This window comes from Besnoitia besnoiti, chromosome X (assembly GCF_002563875.1).
Source record: "Besnoitia besnoiti strain Bb-Ger1 chromosome X, whole genome shotgun sequence".
Classification (NCBI taxonomy): domain Eukaryota; phylum Apicomplexa; class Conoidasida; order Eucoccidiorida; family Sarcocystidae; genus Besnoitia; species Besnoitia besnoiti.
The window spans coordinates 1,809,152-1,836,064 of record NC_042365.1 but is presented as its reverse complement, the minus strand read 5'-3'; the positions used below and the strand labels follow the sequence as shown (position 1 = coordinate 1,836,064).

At 63.6% G+C, this 26,913-nt stretch overlaps 1 protein-coding gene across 1 annotated transcript in view; it reads right to left on the bottom strand.

Moving 5' to 3' along the window:
* Nucleotides 1–26,913, bottom strand: part of BESB_018110 (uncharacterized protein) — a gene marked incomplete at both ends in the record, with an annotated part of 35,104 nt that overhangs the window by 3,724 nt on the left and 4,467 nt on the right. Inside the window, 18 exons of the mRNA XM_029360526.1 lie at nt 356–554; nt 845–1,073; nt 1,519–6,805; nt 7,153–7,821; nt 8,275–8,558; nt 9,021–9,183; nt 9,515–10,769; nt 10,850–11,429; nt 11,666–18,213; nt 18,402–20,420; nt 20,994–21,171; nt 21,438–21,939; nt 22,430–23,108; nt 23,463–23,722; nt 23,993–24,706; nt 25,227–25,464; nt 25,812–26,045; nt 26,411–26,792. Of these exons, the coding sequence (XP_029216502.1) occupies nt 356–554; nt 845–1,073; nt 1,519–6,805; nt 7,153–7,821; nt 8,275–8,558; nt 9,021–9,183; nt 9,515–10,769; nt 10,850–11,429; nt 11,666–18,213; nt 18,402–20,420; nt 20,994–21,171; nt 21,438–21,939; nt 22,430–23,108; nt 23,463–23,722; nt 23,993–24,706; nt 25,227–25,464; nt 25,812–26,045; nt 26,411–26,792 (20,420 nt within the window). The remainder of the gene's footprint in view (nt 1–355; nt 555–844; nt 1,074–1,518; nt 6,806–7,152; nt 7,822–8,274; nt 8,559–9,020; nt 9,184–9,514; nt 10,770–10,849; nt 11,430–11,665; nt 18,214–18,401; nt 20,421–20,993; nt 21,172–21,437; nt 21,940–22,429; nt 23,109–23,462; nt 23,723–23,992; nt 24,707–25,226; nt 25,465–25,811; nt 26,046–26,410; nt 26,793–26,913) is intronic.

Sequence of the window (26,913 nt, the reverse complement as noted above, 5' to 3'; positions counted from 1 at the left end):
GACGAAGGCCTTCCTCTAGCACACAGCCCAGCTAGAGAACCCAGCGGCCGGCTCACGAGAGTCTGACTCGCCGAAACGCTGAGAGGGCCCCTGGCTTCGGTACCGCTTTGTCGACTGCGAAACTTTCAGCGCCGTTCCCGCGCGTGCACATTAAGAATTGCGGTATCCAGCGTTTATTTGGAAAGTCAACATCTGTACACAAGCTGTACGGATGTGACGACAGTCACTCCGGCAGTCGCGTCAAATTTCAGTTCTCTGGGTTGTCGATGCGCTCCGGCGCGTAGGTAACGCAGAGGGCACACAACGCACGCATTTGCAGCCCCTTTTCTTCGGCTCATCCAAGAGGCCTTCTCACCTTGGCGCAGCGCTTGCCACCAGTAGTCCAGTGCTTGAGCAGCACCATGGGGTTCCCGAAGAGATCGACCGCACCCAGAAGCTGGAAAATCTGCTTTATCGCCTGGCCGATGTAGCGCTGCAGAATGTCGCTGATGAGGACGACTGGCGGGCCGCACAGGTTCTGCTGGTTTTGGGGCGCGAACACGAGGTTTGCATCGCTGAGGAACAGAGACGCCGAGCGGGGAACACGCACCTCTGCATGGACTTGCAAGCCTCTTCACACGCACCTTGCCACCTTGTACCGGCAAGCAAAAGCTGACGGTCTGGCGACCTCTGCGTGGAGACACGGCGCACTTCGGCAGACTTCACCGGCAGCGGAGAACCCACACGCCACAACAAGAGACAGAGAGAGAGAGAGGGACGGGGCTGGTATATGCATGCATCAGATACGGAGGCCGACATGCGGACGTGGATATGTGCATGCGCCTGTGGCTTTCGCGGGATGTACCTGATGTACGGGCTGTTTTTGACGATGGCGAGGACGCCGCGAATGAGTTCGGACTCAGGTTGTTCCTCTTCTTCTCCGCCTTGCCTCTTGTTGCGGACGTTGATAACGAGGACGATGCGGCCAATGTCCAAATTGCTGATGTAAACTTTCTGCACAACCGACGTCTGGCCTCCAGCCCCGCCGCCCTGCTCGCTCCGAATCACCTCGGAGAGAATGCCGCTGACGGGACCTGCGAGCGCGGAAAAGGTGGGAACACGGAACTCACTCCGCACAACGTCGCCCGCCTTAACAGAAGCGACTTGCTTAAAAGCGACACATGCGGATACATAGATACAGATATACACAGAAACAGATACACAGATTTTTCACGCTCGCGGATAGCGCAGATGGACTGTGCGTTTCTGCAGGTGCGCGCCCGAGCATAGATTTGTATGCACATACCAACACATACATATATACACATATACATACATATACACATATATACACATATATGTATATGCATACGTTGCATGCAAGAGACCCACGCCGTAGGCGCCGCCTTGCGACAGCCTGCAGCGCTGTCGTGTTTGGGGCGGGTCGACCCGACTCTACAGTTGAACGAGGGCGTAGAGAAGCCGGAGGCGACGCCGGTGCTCGTTTGCTGTCAGAGGACGACGGGGATAAGGCCTTACCTAGAAGGGCGCGCCACACGGGACTGTTGTTATCCACTTCGCTGGTGCGGATGTCCTTGACACTTTGTTGGAGGAGGTCGACGTTCAGCGTGCGAAGGAGGTCATCGATGAAGAGGAGAACGGCGAAGACGAGTTGGGAGTCGATGTTCACGCTCAGAGGCTCGAGCCGGAGCAGACACTGGGGCATGTCCACGAGGCCGCGGCCGGCGTCGACAGAGGTCCTGTGTTCGATCAGGACCTGCACGACCGCGTCGCGTTCGTCCATAAGCCTGCCGCTCTGCTCGGAGTGATGCAGACGCGCGATGTTCGCCACCTGCGACGGCAGCATGTCCCGCGCCTGCAGGTTTGTCCACTGCGGACGCTCGTATTCTCTTTCTCCGTGCTGCTCCACGTAGCCTCCTCCTCCGCCAAAAGGCACAGACTGAGACCGGCCGTAGGCCCCGGGCAAGAGCCGCTCGAGCTCATCGCTGTGCCCTGCTCGCTGGCTGGGCCGCTTTCCTCCAGAGGCGGACCCCCCTCCGCTGGAGCGCGGCTGGAACGCGCTTTCTTGACCCTCTCTCCCCTCGCCGCCTCCACCGCGCAGAGAGCGAACGCCGCGCGGCGACGCCAGCCCGTCCGCCGCGTTCTCCTCCTCGGCTCCCGCATCGTCGAGGCCTCTCCTCTTCGCCCCCGCCGGCAGGACCCCGTCGGGGCGGCGGCCCGTGACGGTACGGAGCCAGGCTCTGCCGTACTTCGCGCGGTCTCCCGCACCTTCCACGCTGCTGCGCGCGGGTGGTTGCGCGCCCCCCGTGGGCTTGGAACCCGACGCTCGCTCGCCTCCACTCGTTCCCTGCGCGCTGGCGTCAAGCAGCATGTCGGGCGCCTGGGCGGAGCTCCGGCGCGCCCCGTCTGCGGCCTCGGCGCCGTCGCCCTCGGCACCTGCCTGGGTCGCGTCCTGCGACGAATCCGCCGACGTGAGCCAGTCGGTGATGGGCCGCAGCATCGTCGGGTAGTAGGCGCCTTTCGCATGGTTGTCGACCTGCACCCAGCCCACAGTCAGGCGTACGCGCTGACTCTCAGCCGTCGCGTCGTAGTTGACGCCGAGCATCTCTACGCTGGCGTACAAGATTTCGTTCGGCTCCGAGTCGATCAAGCTGACCCCGACGCCGAGGAGACAGAGGTTGACGCTGAGGTCCGTGTTGATCATCGCCTTGGAGGCCTCCTCCTCATCGCTTTCGTCGTCCGCGTAGTCCACGCCGTCTGTCGAGCAGTGGTCGTAGTCGCCGAAGAACATGCTTCCGAACGATCGCCGCAGCAGCCCGTTGCTGCCCAGCGCGAAGGCCGAGTCGCCGCCGAGCGACGCGGCCAGAGCCGCAGACCGTTCTGCGCCCTTGTTGACAGTTTCGACGGCACCGCCGACCATGCCTCCCACGCGCTCCGCCACGCCCTCGACTCGGTGGCCGAGATGATTCACCAGGCGCGCGCCAGCATTGGGCCGAAGCAGGGGGAAGTTGTCCGCCTGCACAGAGCTCCCCAGCTTGTGGATGGCTGGCTTGAAGAGGAGGTTGTTGCCCTTCTTGATCTCCGCCAGCGCCCGCTGAGGGGCGACGCCAGCTACTGCTCCGTAGAGTTCGCCCGGGTACAGCATAGGCAGATGCAGGCTCAGGCCGAGGTCTGGCAGGATCGCGCTGCTGCCCCTGTCGCTTCGTCCGCCGCGCGTCGCCTCGAAGAAGACAATGTACGTGCTTCCTGCGATGACTTTCTTTCGCACGCAGACGACCACGCGTGCCCCCGTGACCGGGTGTGTGAGTGCGAGGAAAAAGAGGTTGCTGCCACGGCTGCAGGGCATGTAGAACGACTCTGAGAAGTCTCTGCGCGAATACTGCTCAACCGACATATCCAAGGCCGTGCCGCTGCCCCCGTACGGGCCTCGGTCCGCCTCCAGCGTCAGACTTTCCTCTGGGAAGAGGTGGAGTACGCCGCCCAGCCCGGCAGGCTGGAAGCGTGACGCGGTCGCGAGGCCCCTCGACCGCCCAGTCGCCGTGTTCACACGCGTCAGCGGATTCGAGGGGAAGCGGCGAACGGACGACTGAAGCCTCGTCGCGAAGAGTGGCGTCCGATCGCCTCCGAGGTTGCCTGCGTCGCCTTCGCCGGCGTCCAGCGCCCCATGGGAAGAGACCCTGCCTGGCCTTTCACGCGGGCGCGCGAGTCTGGTGGGCCCCAGGTCTTTTTCGGCATCTGCCTCCCGGCCGTCCGCAGCGGGGTGCGAAACCCCCGTGCGCAGCGAGTCGGACGTGGCGCCGTGGAAAGGTCGCGGCACGTAGGCGTCTCCGCCAAAATGTGCGTAGGGCCTCAGCATGTCGCCTCGCGCCAAGGCTCGCTCCTCGTACGACTGCGTCCGCAGACTCGGGAATGCGCCGCCTGCACGCAGAAAATCCGTCGACCGGCGTTTGAGGCGATGGGCCTCCCCAGTCAGGTGGTTGATGATCTGCGAAGACGAGCCGGGGATGTGCCGCAGCTTCGAGGCCAGGCGCGCATTACGCAGGAGACTGTGACTGCCGCGCGTGCCCAGTCGGCGGCTCGCGTGTTCCTCGGGCTCGTTGAACAGCCAGACGTCGAGCTTCGCCTCCTTTGTGGGATCGTACAGCGCAAACTTCAGGCCGTATCTCTGTCCCACAAATTCGTTCTTCCGGTTCAAGTGCTCACGCGGGATGGGGCGGAGGAGCTCGCCGAAACCCGCCACACCCGCCTGCGCGACGCACAGAGGCACCGAAGTCTTGTTCAGCAATATGTAATCTGGAATCGCCGGATCGAGGAAAAGAACGAAGCGCGACCCGCTGTAGAGCGACACTTCCATCTCAGTGACTCCAAACGCAGGCGGCGGAAGGGGCGGCGCCGCTGCGCCTGGAGACCCCGTCGCCGTCCCCGCGCCGTTCACGCTTGTGCTGGCTGGCGACCCGCGCCGGCTAGCGTCCGCTGTCTGGTCGGCAGACTCGAGGACTGCATCGAGTTCGCCCTTCTTCAAGTCCGTCGACGACACGTGACTGTCGGCGTCGCCTTCCCGCTGCAGGGCCGGGGTCTCGGTGGTGCGCCGCGCTTGCTCCTTCTCGCGACCCGCGTCCTCAGCTCCCTTCTCGGGCAAGTCGCGGCCCTGCGGCCGGCCGCCCCCGGCGCTGCTGGTGGCTTCAGAGAGGCTCTCTCGGGTCTGCCAGCGGGAAATCGCCTGCGCCACACTCGTGCGCCTGCCCGCGGGGCTCGGCCGCCCGCCGCGTGCACCGGAGTCTGTCGGGTGGCGGATCTGGAGGAGGCGCGCATACGTGATTTCCAGCGGGAACGACCACTCTGCGTTGGCTCGCTGCTGACCTGGCCCTGTCGAGCCGTCAGCGCCGCTTGTCCTCTCATTTCCCCCTCGCCCGCCATCCCCGCGCTTGTCCGCACTCGCTCTGGCGCCCGAGTTCTGCAGAGACACTCCGCTGCCGCCGGCATTCTCGCTCAGCGCCACCACTGGCTGCCCCGGTCCTCCGACCTCGGCAGTGCGAGAAATCGCCGCCATCGGGACCGAGCTCCCCGCGAGCGGCGCCGCGTGCAACAGCGGCTGGACAGACGCGCAGACTTCCGCGCGGGAAGAAGAGGTCACAAAAGAAGGCGCAGACGCGGACGGGCGCCACGCAAGGCCGGGCGCCGTCGCCGCGGGCTGGGAGTGCCCCAGTGGGCTCGAGCGGCCCGCCGGCGGCGCCCCCGGCTCCACGGCAACACTGTGGCCCAAGCGGACGTTGATGTCCTCCACCTTGGTCGTAGCAGCCGTGAGAGATCTCTGCGCGTGTTGAACCTGCAGGCCTTGATACTGGGGAGAGACGGGTAGCGGCGGAGCTGTTGCCAGTCCCCCCGCGGCGTCGTCTTTCTCATCCGCACTCAGCAGGTCTACGGCGCCGGCGTCGCCCTTTGGAGCCGGGACTTCTCGCGCGTGGGCGGCGACGGCCTGGAAGAGCGCGGATCCGCCGAGAGCGGAAGCCCCCAAGCTCTCTTCCGCTCCACAGTCAGCGGAGGGCGACAGATCTTTCGTCTGGCAAGCGCAATCGGCTGCCAGAAGAGAGTCGCCCGGCGCGAAGGCCGCACCTCCGGCTCCATCGGTGGCGCCGCGCGACGCTGAGAAAGACGAACTCGCTGCCCAAAGCCCCGACGCCTTATGCACGGGATCCGGTTTGAACACGGGCTGAGAATCAGAAGCATCGGTGACGTCGATTCCTTGCTTCCCTCCTTTTACACCGCTCGCGCTCATGAGGGTTTCAACGTCGTTCCCCTTGCCCACAAAAGACTGCAGAAGCGCGGCCTCTTCTTCTCCGGTCGGCCTTGCTTGAGTGTCGTTGCTCTTCCCGGAGAGCCCGCCTCGATCTGCCTTTCCGCCGTTCCACTGTTTCACATCACCAGCGAGGGAGGCATCAATGAACTCGCCGTCTATGTCTTGAAGGGTTTTCCCCCCGTCCTTATCCTGCGCCGCTTGGGGGTCGCGGGGATCTGCGTCGCCCGCGCTCGCGGCTTCATCCTCAGGTTCCTCCAGCTCCGCGCTTAAGAGATCCTGCGCCGAGAAGTCGTCCTCGTCGTTGCCGTCTCTTGCGCCTGCTTCGGCGTCTTCTTCATCGAGTTTTGCGAGCAACTCGACGTCGCCGTCGCCTTCGTCGTCCTCGACCTCCTCGACTTGCCCGCCATTTTTCTCCCTTTCCAGCTCCGCCATGAGGTCGGCCTGCTCCATGCCCGTGAGCTCAATGGTGACGGGGTGTCTGCCCTGGGGATGGAACTCGAGGAGCTGCCCTGGGTTGATGCGGTGGTAGCTGCTTTCCTTTGCGTAGCCGAGCCCGGCGGAGCTCTCGCGGATCCAAAGAGGCACTGTTTTCCGCTCGTTCACCAGCACGAAGGAGGGGAGGATCTCGACGATCGTGGTGCGGAAGAACGGCGCCGGACCGATACTCATCGCCACCGTGTAGTGGAGCTGCGGATGCTGCTCCGTCTGGTTCATAAACAGACCCAGCGTGCCCATGTCAGACAGCACGAAGTCATTTGACCACGCCGCCGTCTCATGTCTCTGGATCATAAACGCCGCGTTGATGCACGCCTTCAACCGGTCCGGAGGCTTCCGCGGGTACACAGCAAAGTCCTGAATCCGGTGATACTGACTGCACGGGACTCCGATGCGCAGGTGCGAAGCCGCAAAGTCCTGGGAGAGAATCACGCGGTGAAAAGACTCCAGCAGCTGAAGAGCTCCGTTGTCCACGCGCTTCAGCAGAATCGGGTACGAGCAGCGGTTGATCATCTGCACACACAGAGCGGCCCAAAAGTGAAAATCAAGCCATGCGCCAGCGGGCTCACTGAGGAGCTACCAGACGCGGAAACAACGCACGGCCTGTGAGAGAAAACGCTCTACCCGACTCTTTGAGGTTCCTTCAGCCGATGCCTGACCGCGACTGCGCAGAGCCAACGTATGTGGTGAAAAAAAAGCCCGACGTGCCACACGTGCAAATACAGACGCATGACTAAGAGACACACCTTTACCGATCTCCAAAAAATACATCTGAACACGTGGAAGTGTTTTTTGTGAACTCCACTCCTTCAGGCGTAGCCTCTGGTCCTCCGCGCCTGCTGTCGTCGCCTTACACTTACCCACACGTCGGCGAAGACAGTCACACTTCTGACGTAGGTGCCGTTGTAGAACTTGAAGGCGGTGGCAGCCGCCTTCTTCTTGTTTCCCGCTTGGTCGCTGAGCTGGACCCAGAGAATGACTTTGCGTGGCACAGCAGCCATCAGTTCGTCGGCGTCTGCCGCCGCGCGCGAAGCCTGGCCGTTCCCAGACACGAGCGAAAAGCTGTGTTCCCGTCTGCGGGCGCCGCTTCCGCGCCGGATGTCTCGGCAGACGGGTCGGAGCTGGCGCCCGTGGTGATCAACGAGCGCAGTCGGGTCGTCGCTACCGCCAGTGAGTCCGCCGCTGTCTGGCTCGCCTCCTCCCTTCGCGTCTCGCTCGTGCCCGCCTTTCCAACCGCCGCCTCCTTCCGCGGACCCCAGCCGGCTCCGCCGTTCCGGTGCGTCGCTCTGGAGGCCCGCGCCAGGCAGCTCGCCGGGCGAGTCCGAAGAGAGAGACACCGCGTCCGCATCGGTCAGGAACGCGTTCGCCACGGCCGCCGCGCTGTCGGGAGACGACGAGCCGCGAGGAGAAGCCGAAACTCTGTGCAAGCCGGGCGCCTCCCCTTCGCCGCCCGCCACGGGGCTGTACAAATCAGCTGGCAACGGGTGCTCGGGGGCGACCAGGTCCATATACAGCTTCTGCACGTTTGTCTGGGAAGAGAGCAGAGACACAGAAAGACGCGAAGACTTCGGTCGGATGCGTTGTGGCGACCTGAGCGCCCTCTCACCCCCCTCTGAACGCTGGCGGCCAGCATTCCATGTGGTCCTCTCTTTTCACAAGCTGCTTCTCCTTCTTCCGCTGAGCCCGAAGTGAATCGACAGACTCCCGCGCTCGCCCCGACCCCTCTGGAGCCTCTCCCGAATCGGCATAGCTCAAAAGCTGGCCCCGGGCAACAGGCGCGGAAAACAAGCCCAGAACATAAAGGGCATGAAGACTTGATGTTTTTCTCTTCTTCCCACATCAAGCCTTCATGTCTTTTAAATTTAAAATTTATATTGTCTGTTTTGAAGATAAAAAACCGTTCCCGCAACGCCAGTGGGACCGCCACACAAATCTTACGCAAAACAGGAACACTGCGCACAAATTTCGGATTCTGCGCTCACCCCTTGAGCCTTGTAGGCGATCTCGAGCGGCCTGGAGACCAAGTCGTCGAACAAAACGACCATCGCCGCAGGATCGGCAGCGAGCGACAGCGACTCTCCGGCCTCAATGACGTAGTCGGTTTCGCGGACGCGGGCAATGGACGGGTCGCGCTCCCCCTCGCGCTGCTGCAGCGCCGTCGACGAGATCGGCCTCACGTACAGGCTCCGCGGCAAGCGATTCAGAATCACCAGGCAGTGCTCCAACACAATCTCAAAAAACAGACCCGGGATCCGCGAATCCTTGACTGAATACACACCAGAGAGAATGACGAAGAACCGTACTCACACAAGGCCCGAAACGAGATCCGGCAGTGCGACCCGACAGACACGCCGACCGGGCGGACCCACACGCCCTCACTTCCACTCGCGCCTCCCTTTCCCCCTCCTCCACATGGCGACGCATCACTATATCGTGGGTTTTGTGTGCAGTGTTACAGTATCTCACACTGAATCTGCGCCGGTTTACACGTGCGCTAAATGACTACATTTCGATTTTCCGCGCCACAGCAAATTCTGCGTCACATCTATGTGGGAGCGATCTGAGCCCCCTACGTTGCAGTGCACTGCGCCTAGGCATCCCATCCAGCTGCCCGACTACAGTCAAAGAGATACATTTGTACACAGGATGCAACGTTCGCTCGCTGGAGAGAGGCGCCGCCACGGACAAGCTCTCTGGCGAATGAATTCTCAGGCCGGGCTTCGCTTACTCATATTCTGGTTACAGCGGAGAGACACGCCGCGAACCGAGGAAGAGAGGGCAATGACTTCGTCGTTAGGGCCCTCGAGGTGGACCTGGTACGGAGGCAGCTGAGACTTCCGCGGCCGATAATTCACCAGCGCGTTCCCGCAAATTGCCTTGAGGGTTTGTTCCTGAAGAAAAGGCGTAAATGCAGGAGCAAAGAACAAGCGATACGACCAGAGGCGCACACTACGTTAACGACGCAGTGCCCTCGCCTCCAGTAACACAGACGCGCAAGCGCCGTGTTTCTATGCCAAATGCTGCATGTTGAGACACACTGCAGAAAACTGGAGGCCCCCTGGAAAACGCCCGTGCAGACATACAGTCCAAAATGTGCAGCCTCTGCAAGTCAAATCCGAGAAGACTTTCCTCTCTAGCGCCCCATGCATATAGCGATAATATATAGATATGTATAGGTACGCAACAATGCAGGGGTGATGTCCATCCTCCCGGGAGGCTGACCTCGGTGAGGAAGTCGCATTTAGCAGGGTATTTGACGATTCGTCGCACTTCGGCCTTGGACCTCGGCGCCTCTTTTTTGAGAGAGACCCAGAGTGGGGCGTTGTCCGTGAGGGTCCAGAAGAGGGGGATGGCTTTCACCATGGAGTCGAAGGGCTGCAGCTCGATGCAGTCGATATCGTCGATCACGGGAATGAATTCGCCGCCGTACACGTCGTGTTTTCTGGTCCTCACCCGCTTGTCGCCTCGCTTCTTCCGCCGGAGGCTGCGCGTAATCCGTCGACTGCTCGCCGTCATGAAGCCCCCGCCGCCGTAGCGCGGGACGGTGTTGGCGCTGAAGGGGCCAGGACGATCGACGCCCGAGCCTTCGATGTCGGGCTCCACGAGTTGCACCCGCTTCTGAACCGATACGCCGTCTGCTTTCGCACCGGTTTCTCCCTCCGGCTGCGGACTCTGCGGCGAGGACTGACCCGAAACAGTCACCACGGTCTCGGGCCCTGCGCTTGGAGCAATTTTGTACAGGAACGGCGCGAGAGACGTCTCCTCCGTGCTCGCCCTTAGCCCCTTCCCTCCAGGGAGACTCTCGCCCCCTCGGGGTCGCCCCGTAGACCCTGCTGCGTTGCCCGGGCTGTGCCCCCCGCGCTTCGCGTCTTCGGCGAGCCGCGCGCTGCGGTCGCGACCGCCGCCGCCGTTTAGTCGGCTCACGGCCTCCACAGCCATCGACAGTCCGTTCGTGCCCGCCGCGCGCTGCCGGCTGCCGCCCTCGCCCTGGCCGCCCGCGCCCGCGAGGGCCCTGTGCCGCGCCCCGCCGCCGGGCAGCGCCGAGAGGAAGCCCTCCTCCTCGTCGCTGGAGGGGTTCGCGGCGACCATGGAGAACTTGCGACCAATGTCGCCCGCAGAAGGGTCCTCGATGATGTAGTGCTCCATAGCCGGGAGTTTGAGCGTCGGGGGGACTGTGCGCACTGTCTGCCGCGGGAGTTTGATGGGCACGCCGCTCGCCGTGATGCCCGTCTTTTGCCGCGTGGGCGCCGTCGGCGACGTGCCCAAGAGCGCCCCCGCGCCGCGGTCGTGGCGGGCCGACGCAGCGAGCGTCGGGCGCTGGCGCACGCGGTCGTTCCTGAGGGCGCTGCCGCCGAGGCCCTGGTACCTGCGCATCACGTTCGCGAAGACCGGCATGGACTGCGTGGGGGGCGCGAGGGGCAGCTCATGAACTTGCGGTGGTACGCGGCGAAGACGGACTTCTTCGAGTTGGTCGGGCCTGGCACGGAGGGAAAGATGGAGAGGTGGAATTTGGTCGTGTTCCGAACCACGACGCTCGACGACAAGTAGAGATCGTACCTCGCGTTGCCGCCGCCAGCGGCCGAGTGCGCGGCGGTGCGCCACAGCATATACACAAAGTTCCTCGGGTGCGGAAGGTTTTCTGGGTCCCACCATGACCGCTCGTGAGGAAACGTGATCTTCCCCTGCAGCGAGTAGAAGCGATTCGCCACGCCAATCCGGGAACGCCGGCTGAAGGCCCGCCGCTGCAGCGCACCCGGACCGGACCCGCCACCTGCCGCGGTGCCGCGGTTTCGGGGGCGGAAGGCCGACGAAGGCGAAAAAGGCGACGCCGCGGGGCGGAGACCCATGCCCTCGTCGTCTCCGGCCGCGCCGCCGCCCTCGCCGAGGTCCTCGTCCAAGAGATGGATGCGGGGCGGCAGAGGCACTTCGGGCACGGAGAGACGGATCACGTCGCGTGTCTCGGAGGTGAACTGAAACAGATGAGAAGGCAAATCGTACACGTAGTTGAGCAGCCGAAGCCGCACGATGAACGTCTCCACCACGCCGTTCTCATCCGTCCGCAAACCCACGCGCTGCCCGTCTTCCACAAACGTCCACGTCCCCTCAAGCTGGTCCGAGTCTTCATCTGCGATCAAATCTAAGGCGCCGCACACACATCGCACGGAAAGCCGTGACATACACGCCGACGCCAGACGGGATGACGCAACATCACCAGAGAAAAAAAGGCATGGAAGATGACACACGCTAGCATCGAAAGAGTAAGCCGCTGCCAGTCCCTCTAGAATATGTGCGGCTTCTCCTCCCTACAGGCACCCTGTTTTCAACTCAGGGACGGCCGGCTAGTCCTCTCGCTCCTGTGGCCTTCTAGGGTACCTGTCATGACGGCTATCGTTTGCCCAAGGAGGTTGAACAGTTGGGGTAGTTGCTCGTCCTCACGCGCCTCCCTGTCTTTGCTGTCTCCTGCGCCGCCGCTCTTGCCGGCCTCGGCCCCCGCGGAGGGCGGCCCGCTCTGGCGCTTGGTGATCACACCCGCTTTGGTCTCTCCAGCGTCAGCCAGACCCGCGCCTGCCGGGACCGCGGCGACCGCCAAGGCTCCAGTTCCTCCCGCCACGTCGGCGCCCAAAGCCCCGCCGGGCAGGCCCGGGCCCGCAGCGGTCTTCGGCTTGCGGCCAAAGGCCAAGCCGAGGAACTGACCCGCGCCTTGACCCGATGCTGCCGCCGCCGCCTCCGTGGTAGTCGTTTTCCTGGATAGCGCACTCGACACATTTCTCGCCGCGAGAGCTACGTCAGCCGCCGCGCCCGCGGCGCCGCCTGCGCCTCCCTGCTGCGGCGAGGAGACCGCGACGCTGTACGCGCCGGCCGCAGCCGCCGCGAGCGCCCCTGCGGCGGCCAACTCTGCCGCTCCGGGTTGGCGACGAGGTCGTGAAACAGCCACTGGGACGGACGTGTTCTTGAGGACGTCTCCGGCAAACTCTGCTGAGGGATGCATGTAGTCCGACGACTTGCTGACCAGGTTGTCTCCGAGGAAATCGAGCGACAGCGCGTTGAAGAGGCACTTGAGGATGTTGAAGCGGTCGGGGTGTAGCAGCGTGCCGTCGGGTTTGAGGAAGGTCGCCCCGGTCAACCCCAACTGTTCCAGGGCGCTCTTCTCGGTTGAGTACGCGCTGCCACTGAACACCACAGAGATTCTGTCGCCCGCGCACGACCCTCCGCCGACCACACTGCGCCCATCGTCGGGGCCTACGCTTTTCCCGTCGGAGCCGCTGGCGGAGACGCCGCTGCGGTCCTTCTCTTTCTGGCCGCTGCCGCCCATCTCTTTCTCGCGCTTGCGCTGTTGAATCCAGCGCTTGTGCCTGTCGAGCTGGAGCGCGTACCGCTCCTTGATCACGCAGCCAATCAGCGCGTAGCCGTACACGAGGATGGCGTCCGCGAGCGCCACATTCAAGTTCAGGTTCAGCCACGTGGCCTCCAGGTCGCAGTCGAGCGTGTCGCTGAGGGAAGCCTTGCTTCCGAGGACCGTCACTTGCCACGGCTCCATCGTCAAGTCGTTTGTGCCTTCGATGCGGTTGAAATGCTCCAGCTCCAGCATCGCGGAGGCCTCCAGCGTCAGCCACGGATTCTCCCATCCCAGAAACTCCTGAATCAGCACGGCTTGGCTCCGCTGAGGCACGTCGTTGCTCGCCGTCTGATACGCCTCCCTGCCCGCGTAGGCCTCTTCTTCTTCGCGTGCAGTGCCTGTGTCGCCAGCAGCGGCTGCGTCGTTCGCCGGCGAGCCTCGCGCCGCGGCGCCCTCGGGCTCGCCGGGGGCAGCCGTCCCGTACAGCAGGAAGTTCTTCAGCTCTTTCGGCCGCAACGGCACATGCAGCTTCTTGCCTGCGTGCCCCGCCGCGAGCCCTGGAGTGGAGTGGGTGGGCGGAAACGCGTCAAACCCCTCGTCGCCCTGGGCCTTTCGCCTCGTCAGCGTTCGCGCGGCGGCGCGCCGATGGTCGAAGAAGGCCAGCGCACCGTCCGTGCCGAAGGGCGACTGTATGCCCGAGCCGAGCGCCGAGCTGCGCCTGTGCGAGGCCGCGCCTCCGCCGGAGGTTGGCGTAACAAGTCCTCCGATTCCTCCTGGTCCGGATCCAAGGCCCGCGCCGTCACCGACGCGCCGGTGGCTCCCGGGGATTTTGACAACCGGCCGCGAGCTGCAGAATCCAGGGCCGCTTGAGAAGAGGGAATTTTCGGAGTCGGGCAGGGACACGTCGTCGCGCCACACTGTCGGAGCCAAGCCCTCGTCTGCATGCAGGGACGAGCCGTCCGATTCGGTCCGCGAGAGCATCGCTCTGCCACCGCAGGCGTGTCTGGCGCCCTCTTGGCGACTGCCGAAGTCCGCCTCGCGGTCGTTGGGCGGCGCCAAACAACTCGCCACGGGAGACGCGAGATGCGCATGCATCTGCCCCGCGCCTCCGGAGGGATCGCTGCGCCCTCGGAGCGCGCGTGCCGCATCCACGCCGTCCGGCTCGCTGCTGTCCAGATTCCTGCCCAGCCCGCCGACTCTGCCGGTTGCGTGCGGCGACCACGACGAAAGCCTGGAGGACGACAAAAAACGCAGCGGACTGCCTCCATCCGACGGTCTCCTTCCGTATTCAGCTCGGTCGAAATCCGATGACATAAGCGACATGCCTGCGCAGGCGGAAAGCAACGGCGAGGACGTCCCTCTGCGGCGATCTTCAGCTTCCCGCGCCTCGGGCGAATGCAACACTTCAGTCTTCCGGGCGCCTGGGTGGCGTGCAGAACCGTCCTGCATCTTTATTGGGCGAGCGAAGCGGATGCGCTTCTCTCTCTGAACGCGCTCTTGATCCATCCGGTAAAGCGCCGCTCTGCACGCCAGCACCTCCGGAGAGCTTGCCGCGGCCCGAACTGTCAGCGACGTCAGCGAAAAGGGGACTTCCTTCGTTCGACTCCGCGTCGTGGCGCCCAGGGAGAGGTCCTCGAAAGTGACTGTGAGGAAACAGCGGCGATTCACCGAGTAGAAGTCCCAGAAGCCAACCCGGACGAGCTCAGATTCCGCGGTCATGCCCACAGGGAAGGTGTGGAGGAAATTATACAACAGTGTCTCAAGCTTCGGAAGCCGGCGAAGCCCTGTGCCGTCAGCGGGTCGGGGCGGGGCGATCCCCGCGGGTGGCAACACACTCCCCACCACACTTTCGTCGCCGACGACAGATCTCGACGTGGCGGTGCCTAGCGGGAACACGCTGAGGTTGTCATCCTGGTTCGTTGAGCTCTCGGATCGCGAAGAAAACGACGACCGGGCCGTCTGCTCGTACGCGCTCGGCTCCCGAGATGAGGAGACCGGAGCCTCGCCCAAGCCCTCGTTTGGCAGAAGAGCGAGTCCACCGAAGGATCGAGAGAGAGGCATTTGTTCGCCATTGCCGCCTGCGAAGAAGGCTGCCGTCCTGATGACGGTTCCGGGGGCGGTACGGCTTCGGTTGTCGTCTTTCTCGTATTTGAATGCGGGGCGGTCGGGGTCGCCTCGTCCCAGCGGGTTGTCCTCTCGCAGGGAGACCCCTGATGCGAGGTCCTTCGCCCTCGTGGAAGACTTTGAGTGGAGGAGGCGCCAGGGTCCAGGAGGAGCCGCGGCATTCCGGTTGCTCTCCATCGAGTCGCGATGCTCGTGGTCTACGCTGTCGGGGCTCCCGTTTATTCTCCTCTGCGATGTGACGCGCCCCACGCGCCGACCTCGCAGTCCGCCGAAACCACTCTGCGAGGCGTCGTCTGGGGCAGGACTTGCTTCTTCATCCTGTCGCGTCCTCCGGCCTCGCCTCGACACCACGTCGTCCCGGCCGTCGGCTGCCGTCTCTCTGTCGAGGCCGTCCCCTGCCTCTTCACTCGTGGCGTCCCCAGCCGAGGTGGGGAACAGTTCGGCTACGTACACGCCGAAGCTGTTCAGAATCGAGATGAGCTGGTAGATATACAAGAAGGAGTAGCAGTCCATCGTGACAAGCACAGGCTCAGCGTTCAGAGAGAGACTCAGACCCTCGGGCGCCTGTGGGCGCGTCACGCCGTAGGCCCTGTAGATCATCATCGACGCAGTCCGGTCAATCCCGGCGAGTCTTTCATGCATCTGGTAGGCGTGCGGCAGAGACAAGGTCAGCCCGAGGGAAAGGCGAACGGGGGAGACCAACGGGCTGTTGACCACGACGTCGCCCCACGGGATGGCTGCTGGATACACTGGCGACAAGGTCGCCGGCGTGAGAGAGCTCGCCACCACGTCTGTGAATGAGGCCTGAAGGCGCCACATGGAGGGGAAGAAGAAGCGGAAGGGCAGCAGCGGCGACACCACGCCGGGGTTGGTGAAGGCGAAGGCTTTGCGCAGCTCGGGAATGTACCACGAGGACGGAGGACCCCAGTACGCAAGAATCCGGTCTTCATCTTCCTCCAAGTGCCGCGAAGGGCGCTTCCGGCATCTCTGCGATGCCCAGACGCCGTCACTGGCTTGCTGCTGCATACCCGCTCGGTCCAGACCATATGCGCCTCCAACGCCATGCAGGGGGTCGCCGCGTCCGTCCTCCCCTCCGCAGGCCCAAGAAGTTGTCCCAGGCAGCGGACCGCTCGGCTCTCTTTCGTCCCGGTAGGCGCCCGCCGCCCCGTCTCCGACCTCTGCGGGCGCCGCATGTGGCCTGCCGCCGGCAAAGTAGTCGCCGGCATGTTCTGACATGCCAATATCGGCGAAGCGCCCGAAGAAGTTGTCTTGGTCCTGCCAGTCGACGGACCGCCCCGCAAATAGGTCTTCTTCTCGGTCCATTTGGTCCTGCATCGCCGACGTCGCGAGACGACAGACCATCAGGGTGGCGCTGGCGCTGCCTTTGACTGCGAGGACCGTCGGGATGGGGCCAACATCGAAGCCGGATGCAGATATGATGCTTTCGAGATTATCTGTGGGTCTATACTGTCCCGCTCGCGAGAAGACGCGGCAGTAGTCTTCCTTGGTTTCGCGCACCGCCGTCGCCCAGGAGCGATCCGGCGGCCGAACGAGGAACTTCAGTCTGCGCCAGTTGGCGCGCGCCCGCATGCCAGCGAGCCGCAAGGACCTCTTGTTCACACAGATCTTGGACGCGAACGCCTTGTCTGCATCGCAGTACCCGAAATACCTGTCTCCGGAGGCGCCGAGGATACAACGCCCGGCCTCCGTGTCGCTCTTCGACGCGTTCTCTCCCCAGAACAGCGCCTCGCTGCCCTTCGCCAGGACCCCGCGGAGAGCGTCCTGCTCGCGGATCTTGCCTCCCCGCTCCAGCTGACGTTCTGGAGCCGCAGCCGCAGTGGCCCGATTGCCCTTTCGCTGGGGCCAGTGCGAATTGCCAAAGAGCTTGCCTGCGCCTGTCCTCTCCACGTCGGAGACAGCGCCTGGCGATGCGCCTCCCGCGCCCCGCACCCGCAGCCGCCCCGCCCTGCGGCTGTGGCCCGAGGAGCCCTCTGGCGAGGCCTTGTCGCGAACAAGCCCCGCGCTGTCGCTCACGTAGCCCTCGACGCTGTCGGCCTTCATCTCCGCCACGTGCCGTCTCCGCCTTGCACGGAAGAGCTCCTCCCGCAGAAAGTGGGTTCGCTCGCGCAGACCGTGGTGGCGGCTGGATTGGTAGGTCGCCGCGCCCTCTGCGTCGTCGCGTTTGCGGCCCTCAGCGCGGCCGAGCGAGGCCTCTCTGCCCCTCCGAAGAATTCCTTCTCGTTTATGGCGTCCACCCGCCGGTCGCCTGGCGGCCTCTGAAACGACATCGTTGAAGTTTTCTGAGGGTCGCCGCCTCCCGTGGATCGCGCGCCCTCCTCCTTCGCGATCAAGCCCCATCGCTCCCTCGCGTTCTCCCCAGCTGACTGTCCGCGGCCCGACCATTCCCTCGCCGGCTGGAAAGGCGTCGCGGCCCCTCGGGTCACCGGCTCCCACGCGCTCTGCGGCCCCGGGGAGGGGCAACTGCGGTAAACCACCTCCGAAGGCGAACGGTCCCTGCGCGAGGCCCATCAGCGCCCGATCGCCTTTGCCTCCCCTGAACACGCCACGGTCGTCCGCCGCGACTACACTGGCAGGGCGCGGCATGCGGAGGGGCTCGACAGGAATCCACACTTCGAAGGTGTCCATGCGGAAGTCGACGTGGAACGACAGCAGACTGTGCCCGCGCGAAAACAACTCTGAGCCCGTGGCCCTGCCGGTTGCTCTGCGGCACCTGTTGGCTTCCCATGCGTGGCGCGGCAGCGCCCATTCTGGGGGCGCGACCATGGGCTCGACTTCCAAGTGTGGCGCATCGTAGGTCTCGAAAATGCGGCTACCGGAGCACGAGAGCGGATCAAAATCTTCTTCTCGCGCCTCCTCCCAAGGCATGTAGTCATCGACAGCCTGCATCAGGCGCGAATAATCCAGCACCGTGCTCACCTGAGACATACCGTCGCTGTGACGGGTTGCGAAGACGGGCGAGAAAGACGGCCAGTTGTCCCGAGACCCAGTGGAGCTCCCACGCGCTCTTCGAAGAGCCAGCGACCTGTCCTGGGACGCGAACGCTTGATCTGAGAACGAGGCCGAGCATCCCGCCTGTCCGCCACCGCCGCCAGGCAGCTCAAACCCCCTGCTCAAGCTGGAGGCCGCGCTGCCGCGCCTTCTCAGCTCTGCCTCGCCATCCGAGAAGGAGCGAGCCAGAGACCGCTCCACGAAGCTGGACGGGTCGGAGGAACAGCCTGTCTCGGAAGATCGCCCCGAGTTGGAGGCCCCGAAGGCCCCAGGCAAATGGGGGCGCGAGAAGCCGCCCGGCAGCGGGAAGACGCGCGTCTTGCGTTTGATGGCTGCCAGCCCGCTGGGGAGGTGTGGTCGGAAGGTCGGCGACCAGAGGAACGTCTTTCGGTCCTCTTCCCCGCTTCCCTGGGGCCACTCGTCCTCCGCCGACAACACGCCGGTCTTGTCGCTGCGGCCGAACGGAAAGGGAAACCAGAGTTCGCTGTTCTTCCCCCCCCCCAGAACCCCGTTTTCTGCCGCACAGTCGCCCTGGCGCCGCCCCGTCCGCCCTCTCCTCTCCGCTGAAAGGTCGCTTGGCGCCGCGACAACTCAGCCCCCGCGATGTCCCCGCGGGCCGCCGACAGGTTGTGGACGTACTGCGGGAGGGGCAGATACTTGCTCCGAGCCTCGTTTTCGTGGCGTTTTTCCATGACTTTCAGAAACAGCGGCGTGGCTGAGAAGGGAAAGGAATGCCGGCGCGTCGTCGCTCTCGCGGGCCCCACGCTGTCCCGCCCGCCCCGGCAGGCGAACAGGCACTGCCGTTGCGGACTCGGCCCGCGGCCGTCCTCCACCCCGCCGCGGCTGCCGCCATACGCCGGCGACCAGCCCCCGGCGCTTGCGCCCCCTGCTCTCCGAAACTCGTCGAACGAGTCGAAAGGATGCTGAGACAAGGATCCCCAACTGAGCAGCTTGCTTCTCTCCATGGAGAATATCGGGCTGGACGGCGGGGGGCGAGGCGCGAAGAGGCTACTCGGTATGCGGCTTCTGTCTCCGCCGCCTCGGCAGGAGAGACTGCCAGCCGCTGGTGCCCTCCCGACCCCAGACCCCACGCCCGTCCGAAGCGAGCGCGACACGCACTTCAGCAGGGGGGGCGGCTGAGGGAACGTGGGCAGCTTCTCAGAGACGTCGGCAGCCCAGTGCGCGAGTTCGTCGAGGACCTCCCAAAGCACCACCACTCGGCAGGTGCCCAGCAACACGCTGCACTCGCTAACACCAGAGAAGAAATTCCCCGATATGTCTACGGACAGATGGGGCGAGGTGGGAGCAGCCTCTTCTGTCGGGCAGCCGCTGGCGATGGTGCCGGGGCGGCGGCGACGGCGGGCGGAGGGGCACCGCATGAAAGATCCCCGCATCGACGACCGGGCACGGACCGGCACCGAGGGCGTGGTCGACACTGTGGAGAGAACCGAGAAAGACACGCTTCGCTTCCGAGCCGGTCCAGGCCCGCCGCCTCCACGTTCGTCCTCGGTGCCGCTGCCTCGGCCTCCGTCGTGGCCCCCCGCAGCTCTGCTCGCCCCCTCAGACCCCCTCCCCCGAGCTGGCAACGCCACGGCCGGTGCGAGTTTGCGGTCGCCACCGGCGGAGACAACTAGGGAGAGATCCTCGGGGAGGTGCGCTGGCACAATGCTCTTGCGCCCAGGGGGCAGCATCACGGACGCAACCGCGAGTCGCTCGCGCTCCTTCGCGTCTCCCTCTCTGGCGGCCTCTGTGGGTTTCTCTCGGCCGCCCGTCGTCTTGCCCCCCGCCTCCTGCGAAGGCCCAGAGCCCGACGCACTCGGCGACGACGCGGCGGCGCTCCGGGATTCTTTCTCCTTCTTTTCGCCGACCCGCGTCACCTGGGCTTGCCGCCCGTCGGCGCCGCTGCCAGTGCCACGGTACAAGTAGCACATGGAGAGCGGCGCGATATTCGTCTCGTCTCGCACCTGAATGCCTTCGTGCTTGCAATGGAGTGCGAGGCTGCCGTCGGAGCCTGTCTCGACAGCCAGCGACAGGGGAAGAGAAATCAGAGAGATCAGCGGGCCGATTCGCTGGCTCTCCGTGAAACCGAAACCCTCTGAAAAGTGACTCAGACAGATACAGTTCATCAGCACCGCGTGCAAGTGATTCGCCGACGGGTTACGAGCCGCGCGCGAATACGAACCCGAATACCACGAGAAGTGGCCCGTGTGATGCTTCATATAGTCTCGGCCGCTGCCTGTGCTTCCCGACATGTACGGGCTGCCTCTTCGGCCGGCTCGGTAGCCGTTACCAGATCCCGGCGTCCTCCGCCAAGACGAGGGCGACCCCGGCACACCGCCGTCGCCTCGCGGGTCGTAGTAGTAGGGCCGCGCAGATGGGTTCAGATGTGCGAGACGCGCGCCCACGTCCGGCCGCATGTAGCGGACGTTGGAGCCCAGACGATAGGGATGCAGGCCCTCCCAGGGCGCGGACGGGGTCGACGACTTCGCGTAAAAACCTCTGTCCCCCGACGAGCCTCGGAAGTCGCTGTACTGGTCTCCGCTCGCACCGTCGGACCGACGGAAGCTCTGACGCGCTGACGAATCGCCGGATCCCAGGCCCGCAGAGTCAAGGAACGCGTCCACCGGCAGCCCTCTGAAGGAGGCCGGCGATGTGAAACTGCGCGAAAACGGCACAGCAAAACAAACCAAAAAGCACACACACACTAGCCAGGCGGCGCAGACAGAAGCACAAGACAACGCTGAGAAATATCAGAGAGCACTGAAGACGACAATGCAACTGAGAGAGAGAACCCAGAAATCCGTGAAAAGAATACCGACACAGGCTGCAAGGGAAGCGTCAACAGGGGAATCGGATGCGGCGGACAGGTAGGAGTGCAGATCGTGGTCTCGCCCATGAGCGAACGCGCGTAGAGGCGCCAAGAAGACACGCACGCGCTCACAATACACGTATGGCGGGAAAGCCGAAACGAATGGAACACCGACAAAGCAATGAACGAGTGAGGCGAACGCGGAACTCGACAGCCCAGGGACCCGGAGGCATTTGCACTCTACGAGGACAACCTTTTGGCATCGGGGGACTCTTGTTCCGCACAACCGCCCTCCCTTACGCCCGCTGACCTGGAGAGCAGAGGGGCGAGGGAGGGGAGGGCGGAGACCCTCGAGGTATCAGGTGACTAGAGGCAGTTTTGCTCAAGATAAAGGCAGGCACTGCCAGTGGCGCAATACTTACCCTTGGGTGCCTCGGAGTGTCGGTCCTCTCCTCCAGATCTGCAGCTGCGCTCCTCCAAATCGGGAGTGGAGCGCGACGCGCATGACGTGGCCTTCTGTCGCCGCTTGGGGGTCGCCGATTTGTAGCTTCCGCGACGCTTCATCTGCCGCCTCCTGCATCATCTCCCACTGTTCTCTCACTGCAAAGCGGGGAGGCGCACACCACGCACGGCACTGGGGCTCGCGGGACTAGTGCGAGAAAGAATGGAGCCGAAAATGCAAAAGCGGAGGTCGCGGATGGCACTCGAAGCGCTCTATTTGCCGGGAGTCACGCGCTCTACGCCGCGTTGCAGCACGGATTGCCAGAGTACGAAAACAGGGGTTGGAAGGGGAGCGGGAGCTCCTGGCGCGCTCTCTCTCCCTGCCCCCGCTCACATGTGGACCCTTCCTCCTAAGCTCCTCTTACCGAGCCGACTGACGTCATCGTCGAGTGCTCCATCGGGCGGCCCGTCGGTTTGAGTCGCGGAGTCGGTTGTCTCTACGTCCGTGTCCGCCTCGCTGCATGATGTGCTAAAGTTCTTTGGTTTGTTTTTGTCTGCATGCGTACCGCCCTTGCTCTTCAGCCCCCTGCCGCTCCTGGAGGAGGCGTGGCTTCCCGCAGAGGGCAGTGGCTTGATCCCTCGCCGCGAGCGCCCTCCCTCTTCGCTTGATGCAGCGCTTTCTTCGCCGCTTCTGGCTCTTACACCCGCGCGCCGCGCCCCTGCGGCCGCCGCGAATTCGTGCTCCACGCGCAGAGATTCAAGCCGCTGGCACACGGTCTCGTCTTGCACCTCGAGGGACTTGAGCATCAGCTCCAGGCGGTTGCTGTAGCTGTAGTAAATGTCCAGAGTCTCCGCCACCACGTTTGCAAGAAACTCGACGTCCAACTCGCAAACAATCAGAGTCAAGCGCTCCTGAACAACATCCAACTGAAAAGAGAAAAAAACACCCCACGCGCACACGTCTGCAGACGTCTCTACACATCCGCACCTTCGCACCACACGCATATATGTATATATATAAATATATATATATATACATACATATATCCCTCAAGTCTAAACATATAGCGTGGCCCCCAGAACTTACATGCGCGCCCACATACACACATACCTGCGCAGCCGCAGGGGGGACGAAGGAATCCCGTGGCACGACTGAGCCATGGCGAGGAGACAACACAAGGGGCCGTGCGAACAGGGAGCACAAGGAGAGACGCGCAGATTTGTTACAGCTACACACGCGCGGCGGGCATTACGGCGTCCACAGGAATACGTCGCGCTAGTGTTTACGGTTTGGCGACGACCGGGGAGAAGCAGAGACAAGACAGCGTATGGAGAAACTGGAGCGCGGGAGAACTCCAGTGCGGTCCGCACACCGCACCGCGGGCGCGCAGGCGAGAGGGAACGTCGAGGCGCTTACATGGATCGCTGGGACGTCCGCGCGGAATTTCTCGTGGCAGACCGCGACCGTTGTGAGATTTTTCGACGGTTTGAGGATGAAGGAGTTATGTTCGCCGTCTTTCTTGTCTTTGTTCACTTCCTTGCGTCTGGGGTGAGCCGGTTCGCTGGGCGACCCGTCGCGCTTCTTTTCCCTTCGGCGGCCGCGGTCTCCGTCTCTCTCGCTTTCCTCGCCGACGCTGGAGAAGGCCCCCGCGGTCCTGAGCGTGCGACCGCGCCCCCCGATGTGTTGTTCAGTGCGTTGCTTCTCGCTCTCTTTCTCCTTGAAAGCCTTGGGCCGCCCACCTGAGCGGCACCTCTCGCCTTCAGCGTCTTCCGCGGCGCTCGCGAGGAACTCATCGAAGTTCATGAAGTCGTGCTTCCGGTGATCCGCTTCTTCGCCTCCGCGCCCCACCTCTTCCGCAAAGCCGTGCCGCGCCTCGCGGCCCGCTGAGCGGCCCGCCGAGGCCCCCGGGCGACCCGCCGCGTAGCTTTCCGCCATCGAAGACTGGCGGCTCCTGCCCTCCGCCGTCTGCACGGGTATCCTCATCAGGTTGCTCAGGCACGCAGGGAACAGCAGCAGCTTGCCGCCCAGATAGACAAACAACCGCGAGAGGTCCTCCAAGCAGGAGCCAACGCGGAGGAGCTGGAGGCCCCCAATTCTGCAAACACGACAGACGCGGCAAGGCATGCAGAGAACGCGGCGGTTAGCGGCATAACCAAGGCCGAACGCGATGCAAGGAACGCACTCGAGGCGGCGCACCCCAGCCCAGACGCCGCGACGAGGCAAACCGACCGCGGCGAGCCCGCCTCTGCCGCAAAGCCGCGCGCCCGAGAAGGCAGCAGGCCAGCAGTAACGCAGGTTCAGGGCGTCGGAGAAAACGGCTGCAGGGCCGCCTCTTGAGGGTCTCTTGCTGTAGAGAGAATCAACAGGCAAGCAGGAGCGCAGCCACAAAAGCGAACGACGGGGGGAGGGGGGAGAGGGGACGGGAGGGTGGAGTGCATGCATTCCTTACTCGCACGTGTAGACGTCTGACATCTCTTCGACAGAGAGGTCGTGCGGGTAGGCGTGCCGGCGCGGCATGAGCTTGGAAGACGCCTTCAGGTGGCCGAAATTGAGTTTCATTCCTTCGCAGTGTAGACTGGAGGAGATGCGCGGGATGATCGCAGAGACTGTCTTTTGCAAGTCGCAGTCCAGGTACAGATTCGGGTGGGAAATGTCTCCGTCCGCGACCGCCCGACAAAAATCTTCTCCCTGACGAAGCACGGAGACAGTCTGCGAAAGACAAAGAAAAACGTGGCTGAGCATGAGCGCCTCATGATGCCGGCGAGACGGCGTCCACACGCACTCACACCAGGACGGCGTACCTCGGGTGCGTCTCTAAGCGTGCATAGATGCTTGGCACATGAGCTCGTATACAAGTAATACATGTAAATACATGTACGTACACACATGCCTAAATACACACATATGCATATATATATATATGTGCACACGCAGGAGTCATCGCGGGGTCTTTTCTGTTTGCCGTCTCGTTTTCCGCACCTGGAGACTGGAGGACATTTGCAGCTCCTTCGTGGTAGCCTCGTCGAGGAGGTTGAGGCACTCTCCGAAGAAGCTGGCGAGTTTCTGGAGACTGACAAGGACGACGAGGTCTGCGGAGGAGTGAACGAGGATGCGGACATCGGGTTGCTCCAGCGTGTGGAAAAGCTGCGTGTCGACGCGCATGTAGAATCCGGGGTTCCAACCCCGCACGACTTCGTCGCGGCGTCTGCGGAAGTCGAATGCTTCGCGGTCTTTCTTCTGGCCAAGCCCCAGACCAAACGCAGCGAGGGCGTTCGCGGACAAGGCCGGGGTCGACGACGCCGTGCAGCGCGAGGCCTCTGCACGCACCAACGTGTCGTTGTCTGTGGCGCCTTCCTCGGACTCGTTCTTCGCCCTCCCCCTGCCGAAAAACGAAGAGAAGAAGGCCGCGCCTGGCGACGACTGCGCGTCCTCGGGGGAGACAGCTGCTTCGACCTCCGGCGAGAAAGCGACCTTCTTCGCCTCGCCTCCTTCTGGCGGCTCTTCGCTCTCCTCCTCGCGCTTCTTCCCGCCGCCCCGCAAAACCGTGTTCATGAAATGCATCAGCATGTTGTTCTTCTTCTTCACATGCAAGCGAGACGCCGACGGCTGCAGGATCATCACCGGCGTAATCTCCGGCGGAATGTACGGACTCTCCAAGTCGCGCCCCGTCGACATGACCGAGGTCGGGTAAAGCTGAACAGCAAACGCAACCGACACGCGCAGGCGAACGATCGAAGGACAGGGGCCCCCGTCGCAGCCACAGCGTCTCTCTCCACCCTACCCCTTCCCCCACCCCCCCCACGCCCCCTCGCCACGCGCGCAGCCGCCGCCTGGCGCTGGGCATGTAGGAGCGGTAGACAGACGCCTTGGTGGAACCTTCAACGAGGCGGGCGTCTACACGCCAGTCGTGCCCACCCTCTGGTCTAGCTATCCAGACTGATGGAGGCGTGTTGGCATCATCCACACGTCCTCGAACACAGCCACGCGGACGCGCGCAGAGGGGAGCAGAATCCACACACACATATCCAAGCGCGTAGTTGCCGATACAGCTGCGCAGACGCTCCATGTCGGCAAGCAGGCACACAGGGAACTCCCCATCCCGTGCATCTACGTGGATCCTGGCCGCGGTGTGTCTCCTCGTGAACACGGTGGAGGCTGCGTGGACCCGGGGCTCCAAAGAGCGCGGAGATCCGAAGACGCGCGGGCGGCTTGCCTCGAGATCCATCGTGACGGATTGGTCGCCGGTCGCGGAGACCTCGAGGTGGTAGTGGACGCAGCTTGTCTCGAGCGCCAGGGCCCGCTGCCCCAGGCGCGGGAACGGAACCGCGACCCCCTGTCCCTCGAAGGTGACGAGGAGCTGCGCATCGAAGATGACGAGATCTAGCAGAAAGTCCTTCGAGACGGACTGCTCGCGAACGTCGCGGAGCCGCGCCATGCTCACGCCGTTTTGTCTGGGAGACACGCGACAACCGCGGCACATCAAAGGATTCATCATCTGTTTCAGCTCAAGCGACTCCAAAGCATGAGGTGCGACAGAGAGGATGCGCAGGCGCCCGGAGGCCCCCTGGCAGCACGCGCAGCCGCTTGCCGGGTTCAGCCGCGAGAGGTGGCGAAGCTATCGTCGGACTATGTCTAGACAACCAGACAAAGTTTAGATGAAGATGGATAGATAGATTCATAGATAGATGCAGATACACTCTTGAGGAGGGTATGTTGGCGTTGACTTCACCGTATATCGACGTAGAACAGAAGACAGCATGAAGGACTGAGGCTTTGTCCCCCCCACCACGGACCGTACCTGAGGAGCCCTTCGAAGAGGTGCCTGCTGGCTCTCGCGACTTCCTCGGGGTCGCCCACGATGCCCCCCGCGGCGCCTGCTGGCGCGCCTTTGTGCTCCGAGGCCTCGCCCGCGGCGAAGCGGCCGAGCGTGACGATGTTCCACAGGCGCACCAGCGGCCCGTTTTCCCGTTTGCGTGCGCTAATTTTGTCCCGCAGCTGCTTCAGACGCATGAAGGCCTTCGACCGCAGAATGCTGCAGAGAATGAGCGGCGCAAGAGGACAGACAGCGACCAGGGGCGGGCGATAATCACAGGGGGAAGGCCGAGATTGAGGCTTAACAAACGCGCGTTGCGTCGTCGTGGGGCCTCACAGGAGAACGCATTCAAGCCGAATTGGTCAACCCGCGTGCGCAGATCGGCGAAAACGAGACGTGGTGGCCTCGAAGGCAACTGAGTGCATGCACAAATATGGGCGAGGACGTCTGTCAGCACCGGGAGAAGACCCGCACATGCACGGAGTGCCGCGGACACGCCCTGCAGAGGTCAACGAGCCGGCAGCTCCACGAGCCGCCGACTATCCACATATGATCTTCCGCGAGGACTCAGAGGCGTTTCTTACTAGATCGTCTGCAGGGAATGCGTCGCTTCGAACTGTTGGCAGAAGGCATCGATTTCCGCGGACGACGCCAGAATGCGCGCAGCGTCGTAGCCTTCCATGTCGGCAACGCCTCCCGTCGCTCCGTCGGCGGTCTCGCCTTCCGAGGCTGCCCGCTCGAAGCCTGTCTGCGTGCCCTCAGAAACGCCGGCAGATCGCGTGGAGTTCTCGGAGGCGGCGCCCAGCGGCGTGTCCCTTCCAGAGGAGTCCGCGACCGCCTCCTCGCCGACTGAGTCAACCGTCGCCCGCAGCAGCTTCAGCGGCCAGGCTTTCAGGTACAGTTCCTGCGCCTGCGGAGACGCGCGAGGCTTCTCGAAGGAGCCCAGGATGCCGCCCTGCCAAAGCCCTGTCGAACGCAAGTGTCAAACAGAAGGGAGAGAATGAAGCGAGAGAAGCATCCGCGCGGAAGAAGACCAGACTGCACGCCAGCAGCTGCGTCAGTCAGCCAGAAGTGACAATGCATGGCA